At 38.8% G+C, this 18,971-nt stretch overlaps 1 protein-coding gene across 2 annotated transcripts; it reads left to right on the top strand.

Annotated features, from left to right (window-relative positions):
* Positions 1-342: 342 nt before the first annotated feature.
* samsn1a (SAM domain, SH3 domain and nuclear localisation signals 1a) lies at positions 343-18,502 on the top strand. 2 transcript variants are annotated; one of them, XM_035942264.2, is made up of 15 exons: positions 343-464; positions 2,036-2,203; positions 2,581-2,627; positions 3,563-3,603; positions 3,875-3,958; positions 4,310-4,404; positions 6,799-6,922; positions 7,308-7,732; positions 13,761-13,841; positions 14,036-14,164; positions 14,657-14,774; positions 14,906-15,057; positions 15,175-15,390; positions 15,900-16,047; positions 17,665-18,502. In XM_035942264.2, exons 1-15 carry the CDS (start codon positions 441-443, stop codon positions 17,817-17,819), a joined length of 2,007 nt encoding a protein of 668 aa, XP_035798157.2. In that variant the 5' UTR covers positions 343-440; the 3' UTR covers positions 17,820-18,502. The 2 variants fall into 2 exon arrangements, with proteins under 2 accessions (XP_035798157.2, XP_023152589.2); XM_023296821.3 differs by lacking the exons at positions 343-464; positions 2,036-2,203; positions 2,581-2,627; ... (3 more) ...; positions 6,799-6,922; positions 7,308-7,732 and adding an exon at positions 11,390-12,670.
* The last annotated feature ends 469 nt before the right edge of the window (positions 18,503-18,971 follow it).

Below are 18,971 nucleotides of genomic sequence, written 5' to 3'. Positions count from 1 at the left end.
GGCTTTCTTATGGAATTATTATTTTAATTGCAATCCAATTTTCTGGTAATAATTTAGTAATTTCAATGCAGATGGTGCCTTTGATGCTTTAATGATGCTATATTTACTCAGGTGTACTCGTTGGAATCTTAGAAAGAGCGTGGCTGCAGTACAATAAACAAACAAACAAACAAAAATTTCAAAACAAAGACTCAATCTGTTGCTCCACCAATGGTGGGCTTGTTGTCAGGAGCGAGTTGTGCTTTAGCTGGTAGAGTAATGGTGGTCCATCTATTGGATTAGTGGAGGGATTTCACTGTGGTATTAATCTGAGAAGACAGCAGGCGACCCGGGCTGGGCTCACACTGAGCTGTTGTGTCTTTCAGCTTCTGGCTGTCACTCTGCTCGCTCTTTCTCCTCCATCTGACTCACCACAGTGGACAGGAGACCTCTCAGCCAACATGAACCTTTTCTGCTTTTCACTGGTAAGAGATGACGCTTTGCTTTCTGTACATATATAACGAGCTGTGTGTGAGCTGCTGGGTGAAACAGAAACTTGTGGTGCAAATTGTGAGGTCGTAACAATGAATACATCCTAAGTATCTGTGAATCAGAGCATGCTATATAAACCTTGTGTGTATGCGTGGAAAAATATGTATGCAACAATGTAATAAGTACACACAAGGATTTTTTTTTTTTTGCCTTTAGATAATGTAAACATGCAACTCTAGTCAGAATGAAACTGTTACTTCTTGTTCATAGGCAGCCAGATCATTAACTTACGGCAGGCGGTTTAATCATTAGACTCTTTTTGCACCAGCCACACAATAGTTATCCCAACATTTTAAAATAATTGTCTAAACTCATGCGCTTCGTTGGGCTTTGTGTTAATTTACCTCATCTGTGTACCACACAGGAGGAATATTACACAATTGTACTATTATCACAGTATTATCCAGGTTTACTTTACGTATTTACATGATGTTTTCATCCATGCAAGTGCTGCTAAAGGGTAAGAGAAAGCAGAAAAAAATTGATAGTGAAATCACAAGAGTTCAGACATGAGACACACACGTAGAACACACACACATGCAGTCCCTCAGATGCTGCTGCAGCTGTCATGCTGCACGTGGGCACAAGGGATACACGCATAAACTTGGCTATGGACAGATGTTGGGGATGGAAACCAACAATCAAGAAGATAAACTAATGTCTTGCAGCAGAAAACAGAGGCTTGAACTGTGGTTGCACTGATTGTCCTCCCCACTGCTGTTACTCTGCATCACGTGCACAATGACTTCTGCACACACTCGTGAGTGAGATATTTTTAAAAAGTGGAACAGAACAAGTGACAGATTATATGCACGGAGCAATTTTTCTGAAAACTCTAGATGGACAAAATTACATGATTGCACCAAAGATTACAATAAAGAGATACAGAAATAGAAGCAACGTCAAAAGGCAGGAGAATTAAAATGCATGTCAAGTATTAAACTGTCAGGAAATCTGTAGAAAATAAAGGCAGTGAGAGCCACATGAACACATTACAAGAGTTCAGACTTCTACTTAAATACCTTTTGGTATTAAAATTGGCTGTTTTTCCAGTGCAAAGATAAGATGTTACTGTACAGACAAGGCGAGCTGAAGAGAGAATTTGTCATGTGTACCTAGAAGGAATCCAAACAAGCCAAACGCATTTTAATCCACACTCAAATCTGCTTCGAAGAAATTCAATCCATCTCTCATCCATGCTTGACAAGAAAATTTGAAAGAGCTTTGCAGCAGTATTAGTGGCATGTCTTTACTGTCTTATCCAATCCTCATAATTCAAATTTTGATGCATTGTATACCATGAAATACAGCTTATATGTGCTGTTTCATGCAAACATTTTGGCTCTGGACACAGCCTTGTTTTTACCTTCAAACTGGTGTGTGTGATCATAGTACTCAGACTTAATCCGTCATAATAGATTAAATCCATTCATAAATCATCCCTGCTGCCAAATTTCTACCCTTTAACAGATAGATGTTTTTCTATTTGTCCACTTGTTGTCAGGAGGGGTCTATGGACAGCCTGTATGAGGCGGTGCAGAGCTCCAGTGACGGCCCACCGCCGCCCATCCCCAGCCGATCAACCAGCCGGTCATGCAGCCGCTCCTGCAGCCCGGCGGTGCTGCTGGACGACAACACAAAGTGGAAGGGCTCTGGAAGATCCATATCTATGGTGGGTGGGACAAACACGACATCATGCAAACCTCTGCCTACATGCACGTTGCACAGACTGTGAATGGTGGAGCCATGGGAGCAGCCCTGACCAGATTGTAGAAGGTCAAGTCTCTGAGGAATTGGGACTTTTAGAGTCCCACCGACCAGATTGTCCCTCAAAATAAAGCTGATTATGGAATGATGAACAGAGCCAGTTGACAGCTGCCTCAGTTTTCCCAAAATTTAATGTAGTCTTGTCATGCAAATTAAAATGAAATGTTCCTGATGTCCTATCACAGAATCTCTACAGGATTGATGAACAAAATTTAATTTCCTCAGCAAATTCTTTATTTTTGTGCAGACTGTTGAGCACTTGCATGCTTTGTGTTCTTGCAGGAGATGCCTCACATGCAAGGAACCAACACTCATAAAAAGAAAAGAAGGTGAGCTCATCAGAACATTACACACAAACACTGCACTGCATCCACCAAATCACATTATTTCTGCTCGAAGATAAGTCTTCGTTATATACTGTTATTGTTAATTACTTGCAGACATGACTAACAGACAGTGAAATGAGAAACAAATCAAGTAATCAGGCTTGTGTTCATCTTCTGTACACTATGACCTTCCTTCTGTTCCTTTTGTTGGACGTGCGTGCAAACCAGAGCAGAAAGCTGCTCTGCAAGTGAAAGGGCTTTCCTATAGAGTAATAATATGGCTTGAAAGGCTCCCTGTTTATTTTCACTGGGGGTTAAATCTGTAAATCCCTCCTGCAGCAGTGCAGACGGGCTCTTCAGCTGTGCTCCTCTCCTCATCTTTATCTTTAGTTCATTTTCTCTGTTTGAGCAGAATGCTGCACTTTAAGAAGAGGGATTGACCTCCCATTAGACACAATTGGACCAAAAAGATTTGTATTTATTATTCTGCTTGATTGGTAGAGGCTTTTTTTCCCCCCCTTTTTTTTCTTTTTTTTTTTTTTTTTTTGGAGAAGTAGGGCCCTGCTTACTGTTGGGCTACCAGAAGGCAGATTATGGCTTTGGGCTAGTTGGACTAAGCGGATTCAAGGTGCCAGTCACCTCAACACCTTTACTCCCCTGGCTTTAGTTTGGAAGAAACACAACTCTGTGGTCACACTGATGGTCACTCAGTCCATATATATATAATAGACTGTCAGTCCACTCTCTCCTGGTGACACTTTAAACCTCGTGTTCTGTGATTTTGGTTCACTTTAGTTGACTCTTTTGGCAACTGTCAGTAACTATACTATAAATCATATTACAAATAATAACCATATTAATGTTGTTAACTCTAATCTATGCAAACACTAATGTGGCAACTTCATAATATTACATTTCTTGCTTAATTTTTCTTTCAGAACGCATATATCCAAATCAGCGTCAGACAACGAAGCACTGGGTGAGTATATACATTTCATTTGTGTAACTTAACACAATGTCCGTGACACTGTGTTGCCACTCATGCATTCACCTGTATCATAAATGTTCAGGAAGACTACAGTGAATTGCTATTTTATTGTCTGTTATTTGACCTACAGCCTCCAGTAATCTACCAGTCAGCCCGTCCGTGACTCAGATAGTAGTTTTAGTCAGGCTGCCGTGACTCTGTGGCCTCACTTCACCCCGACTTTTCACTTAAAATCCTAACTGTCTGTCTCTCTCCACGGCAGATAACCCCGGCTGTAATACTGCAGTCTGGCAGCCTGCCAAGAGCCGAGAAGATTTAGTCCACATCCCCAACAATCACAATGAAGGTAAATAGGAATTAAATAGGTTAAGCTCATCTAGAGTATATGCCAACATTCATTTGCTCTCTCAGCGTGACATCCAAAGACATGGCCTCAGTTTTCAACCCCAGTTCACCAGCAAAACTGCACCTCAGACCACTGACTAGCAAACATTGTTGCATAGACGTGCAGCAGTTGTGCATGATGAGAGCTCATGTGAGTGTTCACACTGTTAGCAGCCAAGGTTGCTATTTAATTTAGCAGATTACATAAAATGTGCTGTGCAGTTTTAATGTTAATACTGAGTGAAATCTTGATTTTCTGTGACTTCTTGGTGTATCACTAACCCAGTGAATTATATGCACTGTGTTCCTCTAGAGATCCGGAAGACGAAGCACAGAACAGAAACCAAAGGAGGGAAAGGAGCACATCATTCCGGCACAAAGAAAAAGGAGAAACTGCCCTCAGGCCAGGTTAGAAGACACTTTCGATGCCCTCCCCTCAGTCTTTCACTTACTGACAAACTCACTCAGCAGATATGCTGCAAATATGCAAACATCAATGCAGTGATGCAAATGAATGCAAAGCAATTGTATTTTTTTGCACTTATATTTTTTTATTTCATAAGTGTGATCAACACATAATTACAATTAAGAACAAGAAGGAACAGTTTGTTAGTTAGCTCTTCATGTATAAAGGTTAGAAATCACATCTCAAGTAGCCAAACAGAAACCATAAACATTGTGCAGGAGTGGATGAACCAGTTTTTCAGCTTCATCGTGACTTACATGACATGTGACTTACACCCGTCTCTCCAACACTGTCACTAATGCAAACTCAGTGATTTATTGTCCATCACAGACTGATAAATCTGTGCCAACCTGATGTTTCAGCAGCATTAATTGAACCTGTTGCTGCACCAGCAGATACATTTGGAAGTGCAGACTCATGCTCACATGTAACACCAGGCCTGTTTGCGTTGGTGGGAGTTCCAAGCTGCCACCTGCTTGTGACATCCGGAGCCTCTGTTGGCTTGAAGGGCACGATCTTTAAATGCTGATTGGGTTTTAGGACAGTGCAGATGGTCCAAAGAGGGGTACTCCTCTCTGTGTAATCTCTGGGCCACATGGCAGGGAGAGATGTGAAAACAAGAGGGCTGTGTGTTTGTTTGGTGCAGGGAGGGTTTAGAGGCTTCATGCCAGGTCACTTAGTGCTCAGTCCCTGCAAACAAATCACAGAGAGTGAGTGAACTATCCCAGAGGACAAATCAATGACTGAATCACTCCATTAGTGTGTTTCTGTTCACCTGCAACTGGCTTAGATCTCAGCTCAACTGGGAAATAAACTGATTGTTTCAGTTCAGTTTGTTCAACCAAAAGATCCGCTCTTTTGACCGGATCCTTCACAAGCAGCACACTAGTGCCCACTCTGCTTAATGCCCATCATAGTGAGAAGCAAACAAAGCAGAGCCTGCCAGTACTGGATCAGTGGCGGTTTCGGGTGCATCACAGTGTGGCAGTGCAGCTGAAATAAAAGTCATTAGAAGATGCTCTGTCAACCCTTTTTAAAAATATAAATGCCACTTAATGAATAAATAAACATCGGCAGCCATGCTTGGTTGCTTATCAGATGTGTCTCTACTGTTTCCATAGTGCAGCAGGTTCTGGCTAGTCCAGTGCCGTGATTGCTGAGATGCTTTACTGTTACAAATATGTTAAATATGATGCATCACAGTAAATAATCTTTCTCTTAACCAGCAGAAAACAGAACTGCTGGACCAACTTAAATCATTTGCCTCAACTGCCAACAGCTAAATGCAACTGAATCAACTTCAATAGATTCTTGTATTTAATACTTTACTGGGTTTAAATAAACAAGTAACATTAATGCCACTGATTTAGGTTTGACACTGCTGCAGCTTAATTTTAAGGGAGGCCAAGATGAATTTTAAATGCCCACTTGTAAAATGTAAAATATGATTTTGTCATTGAACTTACCCTTCTTTAAATTGTTGAAAATGTCTGCTTTATGGCAGACAGTTAAACTTGAGCAAACCTTTGGCAATGTTTCCACAAATTTGCTTGTTTTAATTTTTACACGCAAGTTAGATATGTGGCAAACTTGTGGTGAACTTCTGGCTCACTTTGTGTTAAGAATGCGACCTTACTGCAAATTTGAAGCAAAACTGCCAAAAAGATAGCCACAAACATCTCCCAGAAACCTGGAAAACTATGAATAGAAAACCAGAAACTATCTGCGGTAAACAAACTGACATGTCTGCTACGAAGTTTAGCACGACTGGCCAACTATAGTGTACCAATCATGGCAAACTTTTCATTATTACCAAAATATTGCTGGAGGCTTGCAGCTAGTGGCCAGGATTGGCAAGCTTTTGACTGGGATTTTTATAATTATTCTACCAGGTATTTAGTCAGAAACAAAAGTAGAGTAGAATGGTGTGAAAGTAGTCGAATAAATAAAAGCACTGAATGAACACTGGATGGAAAGTGAAGAAACCAGTAACATTACAAATCATGAGGTGTACTTAAATGTCTGTATTGAAATTAATTTAGTAACATTTTTCATTCAAATCAACAAAAATGCCACCCTAATGGTTATATTTAAATAAAAAATTAAGAGATCACCATGACCAGCTCTACTGAGACTGAGAACAATACGTGTAAGTTTGTAAAATATTTCAGACTGCACCAAAATAGCAAACCAACCAAACAACAGATAGTTTGGCGTAAAAGCAAGAGAACAATACTATTACTGCATCATTAAAGGTCACTGAGTGTTTTATTTCTCTGTAATCAGTCAGAAGGGGTTATGTGATGAAAGTATTTAAATGAAGCGTGTGCTTTCAGAGCGTCCACACCAATGGAGCGGCAACAGAGACTAAACCTGCTGCCAAAAGAGGGCCAAAGACTGGTAAGAAACCAGGCGCAAAGAACGGGAAAGAAGCGACAAAGAAAAGTCACAACTCCACAAGTAAGACAGCTTCAGACACTGTCTTCCTACTGTCTTGATGAAAACTGTACTTTCTGACATTTCTGCCATCTGTGTGACTCATTTGCCATGTTGTGACTCAGACAGACTTGTGCTTACAGTAGCAGAATAGACGTATGAAGAATTCGTAGAAATGAGCTACTCCAGTTCATGACCTTTATGCCATGATTTTAAATTATACTTCTGCTTTAAAGTGTTGCAATATCGTCAGTGTAGGTGTCTGCGGTGTCTTCGTGTCATACGTGCACGCAGGGCTGCTTTAACAGGTTCAAACCGTAGGGTCAAGGAGAAGCTGAAAATGTCTGAAGTGGTTATTTTTCCAGTCAAATGCCCCTTTTCATTTCCTTTCCTCTGCCCTCTCTCTCAGTGAGCTCCCCACCAGGCACAATGAGCCCACCGCTGGGATCAAACTATCTGGAGGTGCCGTACAGGTCAGACCGGAGGCCTCACCCAGGCAAATGCTCCACCCTCCCCGCTCAGGAGAACACGACACCAGGCCGATGCAGAGATATGGTCAACCTGCCCGGTGGAGCCACCCCCACCCACCACCAGCGCTGGAGCAGCCCAGGTGACAACAGTCCTGCATGGGGAAGCATCCAGCACACCTGCCGCCGGCCGCTCACCGAGTATCGCGTGTACTCCCACGACTTTACCACGGCACATGGGAGGGAGTGGGAGGGAAGACAGCAGCAGCCAGCGGCCCAGGATGACAGCTTGAAACAGGACTATAAACCCCAGATTCCCCCAAGGGTGCCGCGATCTGTCACTGATGTGGATCTGTCGGAACCAAATGTAAGTTCGTTCTGATGGATATACAGTAGTCATAGACTTTATTTACCAGCTCAATCAAACAAAGTGCAGTCAACTGAAAAATAGAAACTAATCAGTATTTAGTGGGAGCAGCTTTTGCCCTTAAGTACAGAAATTTTTCAAAGTATCTAGGCAGGAAGGTTGTTCCAAACATCTTGGAGAACTTATCACTGTTACTTCCAGACTGACTGGATGACGTTGAGATCCGGGCTCAGTATTTGCCAGATAACCTGTTGTAGGACTCTTTGTTCATGTTGTCATTGAAGGTCAGTCTTTTTGTCTCTGGCTGCTTGTTTGGGGTTGTTTTCGTGCTGCAGAAAGGATGTGGCACCAGTCAGATGACTCCCTGATGGTATCATGAAGGACAAGAATCTCAACACCCAAAATTGCCTCAAGGTTTTGCACAGCAATGTGCGTTTTTCAAACCATTAGTTAAGCAAAAATGGTGCTGAGTTTGCACTTAGTATTGTTATTGCACTCCTACACAGATGTGCAACTGCAGTTTTCCTGGTCACTATGCAGCTTTACTGATGTGTCTCACTCTTACTTAGTGATTCGTGTTTGAGACTCTGTGTCCCACACTACAACTGGCTTTAAAAGTTATCCTACAGGCACCACAACATTTTAAGAATAGTTAAACTTTTTTCTATGTTTACCTTAAAGCTATATTTGCATAACCATATAAACACTAAAATAGTTTTTGGTTGCTGTATATACTTCCTGTCTGTAGTAGCCATAAAATGCTCCCTTCACGGGTCCAGTATGAATGATGATGGATAAAATCCTCCACAGTCCTTGTTCTGGACAAAGATGCATTCAAATGCTCAGCTGGAGCTAACATGAACAAACCACATGTGTATCTTCCAACAGTACACTCACCTTGCTGAACTCAGACTGCTGAAATTACTACATTCTTATGATAGCATTGCTGCAACACCCAAGGAAAAAAAAAAACAGTATCATGCTTCAAATGAACATTTTCCACATTAATATGACATACCAGCTGATCACATTATAACAGGAAACCTCTCATGTTATAACCCGTTAAGTTGTTGTTCTAACAAATAACATGTCACTTTATGATGACATAACGCCAAATGTTTTACTGTCTAAGTGATACATTTTATTATAATATCTCAAGCAGGCATAAATTGCTTGTGTACATTTTTTTGGATGTTTGGGTTGAGATGTGATGTGATTCTGCTGTTATTGAGAATGATGGATGATAATGTGACAAGTCAACAGTGTTTAGCGCCTCTTCAGCTGATCAGTGAGAAATGATGCTAGGTTTCCTCCAGAGGGTTGGACTCATTCTTCTTTCTGTTCAGACCCATGCATTTTAAAATCCATCTTTACTTATGCATATTTATCACATGACTGCAGTTCAGTAACTCCAGAATATTGCCATTGTTCAGCCCAAACTCAAATCAACCCAAATCAAACTGTATAAACGAGCCATACTCCTTAATTTATCCATTCTTATACACCATTTCCTCAATCTAACCTGAGTTTCACATTATAACAACCTAGGCTAAGTTATTATATTTTATCATTAATGTTATGTTATAACAATAAATCATCATGTTGTTTCCTGAAATACTTCATATTCTAGTAAACTAAATGGTTTACTGGACTTGTTTATTAATAACAAGAAAGGTTTCTTATCGTGATAAGCTAGTATGTCATAATAACTCAAAAACATCAAAAACAATAATCTTTTCACTGGAAATTAATCTGTTTTTCTGTTCCTGGTGTGGCAGCAATATGCTTCCATACGTACTAATTTGGATTGAATTGTGAAATGCATTTTGCACAGAATGAGAACAGTGGATTTCGCTCATGTTCAGTGGCTGCTGTCTACTAATACCACACAGCAGTACAGATTGACCTTGGAGGGCAATGCCTTTGCGTGCATTCGACATCTCTCAGAGCATAAGACCCTCACTGATACCCAGCGAGCACGTGCAGCAAACACCATGTGTGGCACAAGGTCGTTGTTAAAGCTTACTATGACTTGGGAGAAAATGATCTTCGATGAAAAGAATGATCCGGGGTCAAGATTACGAAACCCCTATAGATCTATAGGGTCGCTGCTCATAGAGATGGAACGTCATTAAACTAGACATCTAATTGTAGATGGAGATGGTGCAGAGGTTAAGACTTTCCCTTCAGATACCCTCTTTCTTTGATGAGAGTGCCGCTTCTTACGAGGACAGAGGAAACGCAAAATGTAGTGTGACACTAACACTGCTGGCAGTGAGCAGTTTCTTTATAAAGCAAATACTTTACACACTGTAAAAAATAAAATAAAAAATAAAATAATAGAACAACAACAACAACAGCAAAAGTGCATTCTGGCAGCTTTATTGGGGGGGGTAATAATGAAAAATTAAATATGATTACCAACGCAGTCATTTTCTCATTGTTTAAATACAGCTTTAAGCCTTAATGTTACATTAGATCATGTGTTTTTCAGCTTTTGATAAAGGAAATTTACACTACCATTCAAAAGTTTGGGGTCACCCAGACAATTTCATGTTTTCCATGAAAACTCACACTTTTATTCATGTGCTAACGTAATTGCACAAGGGTTTTCTAATCATCAATTAGCCTTTCAACACCATTAGCTAATACAATGTAGCATTAGAACACAGGAGTGATAGTTGCTGGAAATGTTCCTCTGTACCCCTATGGAGATATTCCATTAAAAATCAGCCGTTTCCAGCTAGAATAGTCATTTACCACATTAACAATGCCTAGAATGCTTTTGTGATTAATTTCATGGTATCTTCATTAAAAAAAAACTTCCTTTCTTTCAAAAATAAGGACATTTCTAAGTGACCCCAAACTTTTGAACTGTGGTATATATGTAGGAAAACAATCAACCTGTCTACTTACATGGCCAAAAATAATGCTATTAAACGAAGCAAACAAACACACAAAAAAAGGTTTAATACTGTAGGAAAATGCCATCATTACTTGGATTTCATTGTATGACTGTATTTTTTAAAAATCTTAACAAGAAAATGTGAAAATATTGTTACAAAACTAGCTATTTAGATTCTACATGCAAGAACCACATCAAGTGTAATCTAAGTTTTTACATGTAACTTTACATACAAATCTAGTATATTTCAGACACCTTTAATGTAAAAAGTTACATTGATCACATTACTTCATAAAAATTGTCAAACCAATGTTATTAAAAAAAAATGTAACTTTAATTATATCACATATAATATGAGTTTTTAAACTATAACATGAGACAAAAATCTTGTATATTTAAAATATATTTCATGTTAATAAGGCCCAGCTACAAAATGAATGGATTTACCTGTTTAAAAATGTCAAACCATTTATGATTATAATTTTAATAATAAAATGTTCATTTTACATCAAGCATCATATGAGTTATTAAGTGTTACTTTATATACAAATCTTGTAGCTATTAAAAAAATTGCATACAAATTCACCATTTATTTGTATAGTTTTATAATTTTTTTGTGCAAAAAAATACAACATAAATCTGTAAATTTAAAATTAGACAAAACTGTAGAGTCTTTTTGTACATTTGTCATTATATTTTGAAAAAGCTCACTTTAATACTTTTTTCTAGTATAATTTAAAGACAAATCCTTGAAATAACACTGACAACAAATGAGAAAACCTTCCCTAGAAACTGTGTCGAAAAACATTTAGATAAAGATAAGGTGATTTTCTCACATCGTCTCACTTTGCGCTTACTTCAGATGAACAACGGCTTCTCCAGAGAGTCAGAAGCCTCTCAAGTCATAGATTAGAAACCTTAATCTGGATTGACAGGAGTTTACGGCTGATTGCAAGCGGTAGGATTAGGCAGTGGTTTTGTCTTTAGAATTCCCTTTTTTACAATTGACCAAATGAAACCAGCCGCAATGTAAACACAGCGGCAAATCCCCACATCAAGGCCACGTCAGAGCGATTACTGACGGCAACGTAAAGTAAAAACGACCTCGCAGATTCACTGGAAAACCACGTTTGTAAAGAGGTCACAGGTGATATGGGTTTTTTAACTATTATCGAAAAAAAATTAAAGCAGGAAATGACTTGTTTGACGGCTTTTACAGCATTTCTAACACACAAAAAGAAATCTTCACTTCCATATTGAGAGCAGAGGTAGACCGGAAAGTGTGTCGACACAACAAAGTTGCCACTTTCAGCTGTTCCTCTGTCATACAGAAGCACTTCCTCAAAAGTATTCACCCCACATGAAGAAATGGATGCATAAGAATAATTACTCCAGCATCACTTACCATAACCAAGTTCCCCATTGTGGATAAAGGGAAACTGCGAGAAATATTGAGTTTTGAGTGGATTTTCTTCCTTTTATTTTAACCCTAAAATGAATAAAACAGTGTGTACTGCGAGTTTATAAGTATGTATGACAACCTGACACAGTGAATATGTGATGGAGTTATACTTAGTGACATTACAGCCCAACTCTGTGTCAATCAACCACAGAGATGCTTCTCCAGTAGCAGATATGATGTGAGCTCACCCACACTCGGTTCTTTGGTATCTTGGCAAAAACAAAAACCACAATTAGAAAACCTAAATGCAGCAGTTCCTGGAAGTGGCTCTCAGTGTTTTTTTTTCATCGGGGCCACAAAATGCACACTTAAGCATTTGTATTTTTCCCTTTCAAAGCGATACTGCAGTGAGAGACACATTGTCAATTGCCTCACATCCTGTGTGTCGTAAGGAAGTGGGCCAGCCAGCACATCAGACAGACAGCCGCTCTGCTAGTTAACACTTGACTGTCAGGAGAGCGCGGTAAAGAGAAGCAAAGGCTGAGATCTGACAATAACCTTAAAGCAGCAGAAAATGTTACAGAGGGCGGCATCCAATGTGTCAGACAAAGCAAAGAGCCACAAACCAAAGGTAGGTGAAAATTAAAAATAAAAAAAAGAAGTTTGCTGTAGGAGCTGGTGAGGCAAGAAAGCGAAGGAGCTGAGATGTTTAAATGTCACCTTTGAAATCACTTTAAAAATGTCAAATGTTCTCAAGAATACGTCTGAGGCAGACATCTGTACGAGATGTGGCTGAATTTAATGTACAGCATCCTTTACGTGAGCATATGACAGATTGTTAAAGAATGGAATAATTAGTTACATCACCCAGAGAATGCTCAGATTTTTCCAGGAAAAAAATGTATTTTCCAACTACTTTTCACATTGCAAACCAGGCAAACAACACGAACAATACAACACAAATAGCACAAAATGAAAACCTTGAATTTTCCTGTATTTTTAGGCACTGCAGTGCAAAGTGTAGTCACTGCTGCATTAAATCAATCAGCAGAGGGCTGTCTAGGAGTTCGGCGCTCATATTTAACCAGGATTTCCAGGGATTATTCATTTATTTAATTATTTTTGGTGCTTTGCTGTGGACATGATGGGGGTTTGGAAGAGATTATGATGACTTTTAGTTTCATGAAAAACTGGGGAGGGAGAACAGGGAAAGAATTAAAACCAGAATAAAGCAACTGTGAGTGGATGCCACTGGTGTGTGGAAGACATTGAAGTTATTTTTATGTAGTTTCTGCTTGTTTAAGTTTAACAAGGGCACTGTGTATTTAAAAGAAAGAGGTTTCTATTGCAATGGCATTGTTACATGATTTAAATCATGACCACAGATGTACCATATATTTTAAAAGCTCTGATTTCTGAACACTGTCTGACTAGATTGAATATTTGCTGTATATATACACACAATATTTACTGTATTCACTTTAGTTTGCTTTTGACTTTGCAGCTGTGAGCAAAAACCAGAAACACTTTGACCGTTTTTAATGGATTGTGTTATGAAATACGGATACAGACTGATGACGTTTCATCTGTGCAATCCACCAAGGCCATAGAGGCTTGAGACATCTGAGACAAGAAGTTATGAAAGACCTGAATAATGCTGCACAACCTTGTCAGTGCTGTCCCAGTTGTCCTAATGCACTTGTCTTTAATGTTCTTCACAGCGCTCCACAAGCTTCGGCAGGTTTGAGGGTCTCAGACATAACTCATCACAGGCCAAACCGGAGGAAAATGGAACAACTATGGTTTGTAGATGTGTTTGTTTTTCATTTTTAAGTGCATAAGGCCAGTAAATGCTTATATAGTAGTCAGAATGGTAGTTGTAAAGAAACTTTTGCATTAAGGATGTTTTAGAGTGCTGAATATTTGCACTTATACAAAATGTTTCATATTAAAAAGTAACCAATCTGATAAGTACAAATCATATTTCTGTCCACAGCTCACTGAAGAATGTGAAAGTTCAGACCCGCACAAATCAGCTGGACTTGGGAAGAAGATGAAAGCAATTTCACTGACCATGAGGAGAAAAATGGGCAAAAAACATGCCAAGTCCTTCTCTGAGGAGACAGTGAGTCAAACACACATTTATAAAGCTTCTGATCATTCATACACACAAATTAGGAAGTCAAGAGTATATTATTGTTTGTGCATAAATGATGAAAAACCCCCATGATACCTGCAACATGCAAAGTCCAGACCATCAGCCTGTTGATTTTCTCAAGAGTTTTATCTCTTTCATCTCCCTTAAAACCACATCCTCGAATGTGACGCCGTTGTTGGTAATATTTAAATGACGCTCTCCGCTCTGACCCGAGCCGAAAAGTGTTTTGCGTTTTACTGCGACACAGATAGTGAGATAAAAATGTTTTCAGTAGCTTTGTAGCTTTCACAACCCACATCTCCATCTGACAGTCCCTGTTTGAGTTCAGTCTTTCACTTTCATGTGGACGATTTTGATCAGTTTGCACACATTTCATCTATGACATTTTGATAATTCTAAGATGTTTCCTGTATTTTATACGTTTTATTTTATTTTTTTTTGATGTTGTTCTTCTTGCAGGGCGATGACACAGACAACTACCCAGAGGCAGAGACAGAAAGTGTCCCTCCAGCCGAGAAAAACTCCGCAAAGACGAGCAACTCCCTAGAGAGTCTTTACAGTGGCCAGAGCTCCTCGAGTGAGTATCAGCATGAAGTGTGTAAACAGATCAAAGAGGGTGGGTTGATTGAACCCATGTGGTGGGTCAATATGCAGAGCTTGAAGCGGTGCTAGGTAATGTTAACAGATGTACTGTGTTTGTGGGTACAGGTGGTGTGACCAGTGAGTCCAATGGTTCTGGTCAGAGAGACAGTCTGAGGCTGGAGGAGGACGGATCCTACCAGGGACAGTTCTGTGGCCGAGCTCGGGTCCACACTGATTTTGTTCCCAGTCCGTATGACACAGACTCCCTTAAACTCAAGGTAGCTCTCCATGCTATGTACTAACAACAAAACTGCCTCAACCAAGTTCCAATTATTCTGTCTAATCAATATCTTCTTCCTGATTCTGTCCATTAACTGTACCTCTTCCTGCTGCAGGTCGGTGACATCATCAGCATCATCAGCAAGCCTCCGATGGGCATCTGGACGGGTATGCTGAACAACAAAGTGGGCAACTTCAAGTTCATCTATGTGGACGTATTGGTGGAGAGGGAGGAAGAAGAGGAAGAGGCTCCTAAAATACGGCAACAGAAGCTGTGCAAAAGACCTCGACCAAAAACGCTGTTGGAGTTACTGGAGCGACTGAACCTGGAGGTGAGGGCAGGATCCATTCACCTGGGACTGCTTGCTTTAACCCTCTGGTGCACAACATGGGTCAAAAGTGACCCAAATCCAATGTAAAATGGGTATCTCCTGACTCAGACTGCACATCAGAGGGTTAATCTGGTGACTAATCAAAGTGTTTCCATAAACAGGAACAGATTTAAAATGATTTTCAGATGTTGTTAAAAACATTAAAGAAAGAATGAACCTCATATGGTGCACCTTTATGGTTCAAGCATCTATTAAGATTACGATTCATGTGCCACTAAAATTGAAAATAACCCAGTCTCATGAATATATAGGTGAAATTTCTGATTTTGTGTTGTCTCTGTGTTAGAAATCAGTTTGAAACTCTTGGAAACCCATGAACTTAGACTTAGAAAAAACAAGAGAGATGATATGGAGTAAGATGACAGGTGAACATGTACACCACTGAGGTTTTTTACTCAGGTAATTATAATAATTTGATGGTAACAAAGACGCCCCTGTTGCTGTTTCAGGAATACGCCTCCGCCCTGCTGCTGAATGGCTACCAGACAGTAGAGGACCTGATGCACCTGCAGGAGAAACACCTGATAGAGCTCAACGTCAAAGACCCCGAACACAGACGCAGGCTGCTGGCTGCTGCTGAATGTCGCTACACAGAAGGTGAAGAATCACTCTCACTTTTGCTAATGTTCACACTTAACAACACCTGAAGTTATAGAGCAGTTAAGTTAGTTTTCAGTACGTTGATCACTCAGAAGGGTTCCATGAGGGGGCTTATTTTACAGTAATAACTGGCTCACTGTATATGTTCTTGTATAGAGTAGTATTTTTTGTTTCAAACTAAATTTTATCAAATTTTGTTGCGCATATGACCAAAAAAAGGCAAGAAAAGACAAATAAATGTAAAAATTATCTATGTTTCCTTGAGGTTTTCACACTAAAATGCAAAACTATCTGGTATTACTGCCTCCCAAGTTCTAATCAGGACTCATGAGATTTATATAATGTAGGTGTATTTTATTAAGAAAAGTCCCTTTTCATCTGTCTGTATAGATGGCAAAGTGCAGCAGTAATTTAGTTGTAATAGTTAAGTCTTTAAGGCAGCATGTGGAGCCAAGTAGGTTTGTTTATTAGATGGGACATAATGAGCACAATGAGCTCCTTAGCCAATGAAAAATGAACATTCTACAAAACACTCTAACAGCAGCAATTTCTCTATACATTTGTAGGGTATTACTTTTAATATTTAAAATTGTTAGGTAAATTTGCAACGTTAGTATATTTCTCAATGTCTGTTGTTTTCAATGTGCTGCTTAAAAAATGGCAACTTGACTAAATTCATATCTCGTTCAAGCTACAAATAGCTTTAATGACTTAAATGACACAAACAGCAGGTAAAAGAATAACGGTCCTGTTTTCTAAGCTTCAAACAAATTATACTCTTGCATTTGTTACTATTGAACAATCTAAGTGTATTTTTTTCAACGTAATATCTGCTGGAGAATTTTTTAAAAAAGTTCAGTTAAAATGTAAAAAAGCAGGTAAAAGCTGAGACATTTGTGCCACTGAACAGAAACACATCCTGCACCCAGCGAGAGGCTTACCGGTGATTTCCTGTTAGTCAGACAGAAAGTGCTTAAGAGGACAGAAGGTGTTCCTGTAATCTGAAGTCTTAAAGCAGAAGGCAGATTATCACAGAGGCCTGGGTGAATGAAAACAAAACTACTTCCAGTATGAAGACGGAACAACATTCACTGGGGAGTTTCATCGGTGTGTTCATGCTTTATTGAATGTAACCTGCGTGCATGACAATTTAGAGGTCACTAATTTTTTCACTTTGAAAGCCAGTGTTACTAAACAGATGGCAGCGTGACCCTGCCAAGCTCGTTAACTCACATGAGGTGCCAGTAATTTCATCAAGCTAAACTCCATTAGTTTAGTGCTCTGTAAGGATTAGCAGCTTCTGTCAGTGAAGTAACAAAAGGAAAGAATGGTGGAATATTGTTACTGTTCAGAGTGGAAATATCTTAAACAAGGTGGCGTGGATGTGTGGTTATATACGCACAAATTAATTTTATATTGAGGTCATTACACCACTTACACTATTAATAATATAGCACAGTGCTGTTGCTATAACAGCAGGAAATGTCAAAGTGCATCAGCCTGGCAAATCTACATATTGGTTAATTTCCACTGAGTGAATCAGATTCCAACTTCTCTAATGTGGTTAGTAATATTATGACATTTGATATAATTCCACTGGTTTTGTGGGTGCAGGTGATGATGTCAGGGATGCGGAGGAGCACAAGTCCTCCCACAGTCTACAGGAAGAAGACAGCGACTGTCCCAGAGACTCGGGCTGCTTCATCCCGTCTGAATGTTCAGACAGCAAAGACGACACAGAACACGTCACAGAGGCGGTGGACTCATGAAGTGCTCGTTTGTCAAATGGATACGCTGACATTTGGAATTGGGGAGTTGCATGTTTTCTTATGACTCTGATTAAAATGGTTAAAAAAATGTACCTTTAATCTTCTCAAAATGTTATGTTTGCGCCCCTGTTCCAGACACAAGTTTGCCTAAAGTAGAAAGTTTTTAAAAGTGTGACAGGAAAAACCAGCAACCAGCGTTCTAGATGTCATCTTATCCATTTGTCACTTTATCAAGATAAAAGTTCCAAGTGTTGATTTTTCAGACTGTATTTTTTTAAGTTGCGAAGGAAGTGGCGTTTCATCGATTTAATATCAGATATATTTATTGCATTCTAAATCATTCAGTGTTTTTGCATTTAAAGCCTTTATTTATCACAGCTGCATCATTTTTACCTTTGTCATTCCATCCAATCTCACTTTAACTTCCAGTGTATTTTTTTTTCTTGTGAATGAAGTGATATTGGTAAAGGAGTTTCTCATATATGTTCTAGTGTTTGGATTTGACAATTGCATATTCAGATCTTGCCTATATTGTATACTGTACAGATTAATGTGTGTGCTATTTTTTGAACATGTATGTGAATGAAAGAGTGTGTCAGAGAGTCTGTGTCTAAGCTCATGGGAAAGTCATCTGTTTTCATTGATTTTTGTAAATAAAATTAAAGAAATACAGTAAAATATGATTTCTGTCCTTTTTTTTGTCTGTTTTGATGACAGAGAAATGTATTTTACCCACCAGTACAATGTTGGATAGTTTTGAAAGCATGATGCATCCTTTAACAGCCATCAATTAAATATGGTACATAAATAAAAAACAATTGACTTGACTGAAATAATAATAATAATAATAATAATAATAATAATAATAATAATAATAATAATAATAATAATAATAATAATAATAATAATAATAATAATAATTTTAGCATTATTTAGTAAGTATTATTATTTATTTTCCTTTTTTTTTACTATTTTTAGTTGACGTTTTAAAGTATACATTGAACATAGACAAGTAAAAAAACTTAAGGAAGATAAAAAGATTTAAAATAAAAGAGTTAGCTTAGAAATAATAATTATTGTTATTTAAGAATGATGATAAAAATTAAATATTTTATTTCATTGTCCACGTTTCTTATTTTTTTTTTCTTTTCT

Source organism: Amphiprion ocellaris, chromosome 7, assembly GCF_022539595.1.
Source record: "Amphiprion ocellaris isolate individual 3 ecotype Okinawa chromosome 7, ASM2253959v1, whole genome shotgun sequence".
NCBI classification, from domain to species: Eukaryota; Metazoa; Chordata; class Actinopteri; family Pomacentridae; genus Amphiprion; species Amphiprion ocellaris.
This window is presented reverse-complemented; position numbering and strand designations above follow the sequence as displayed.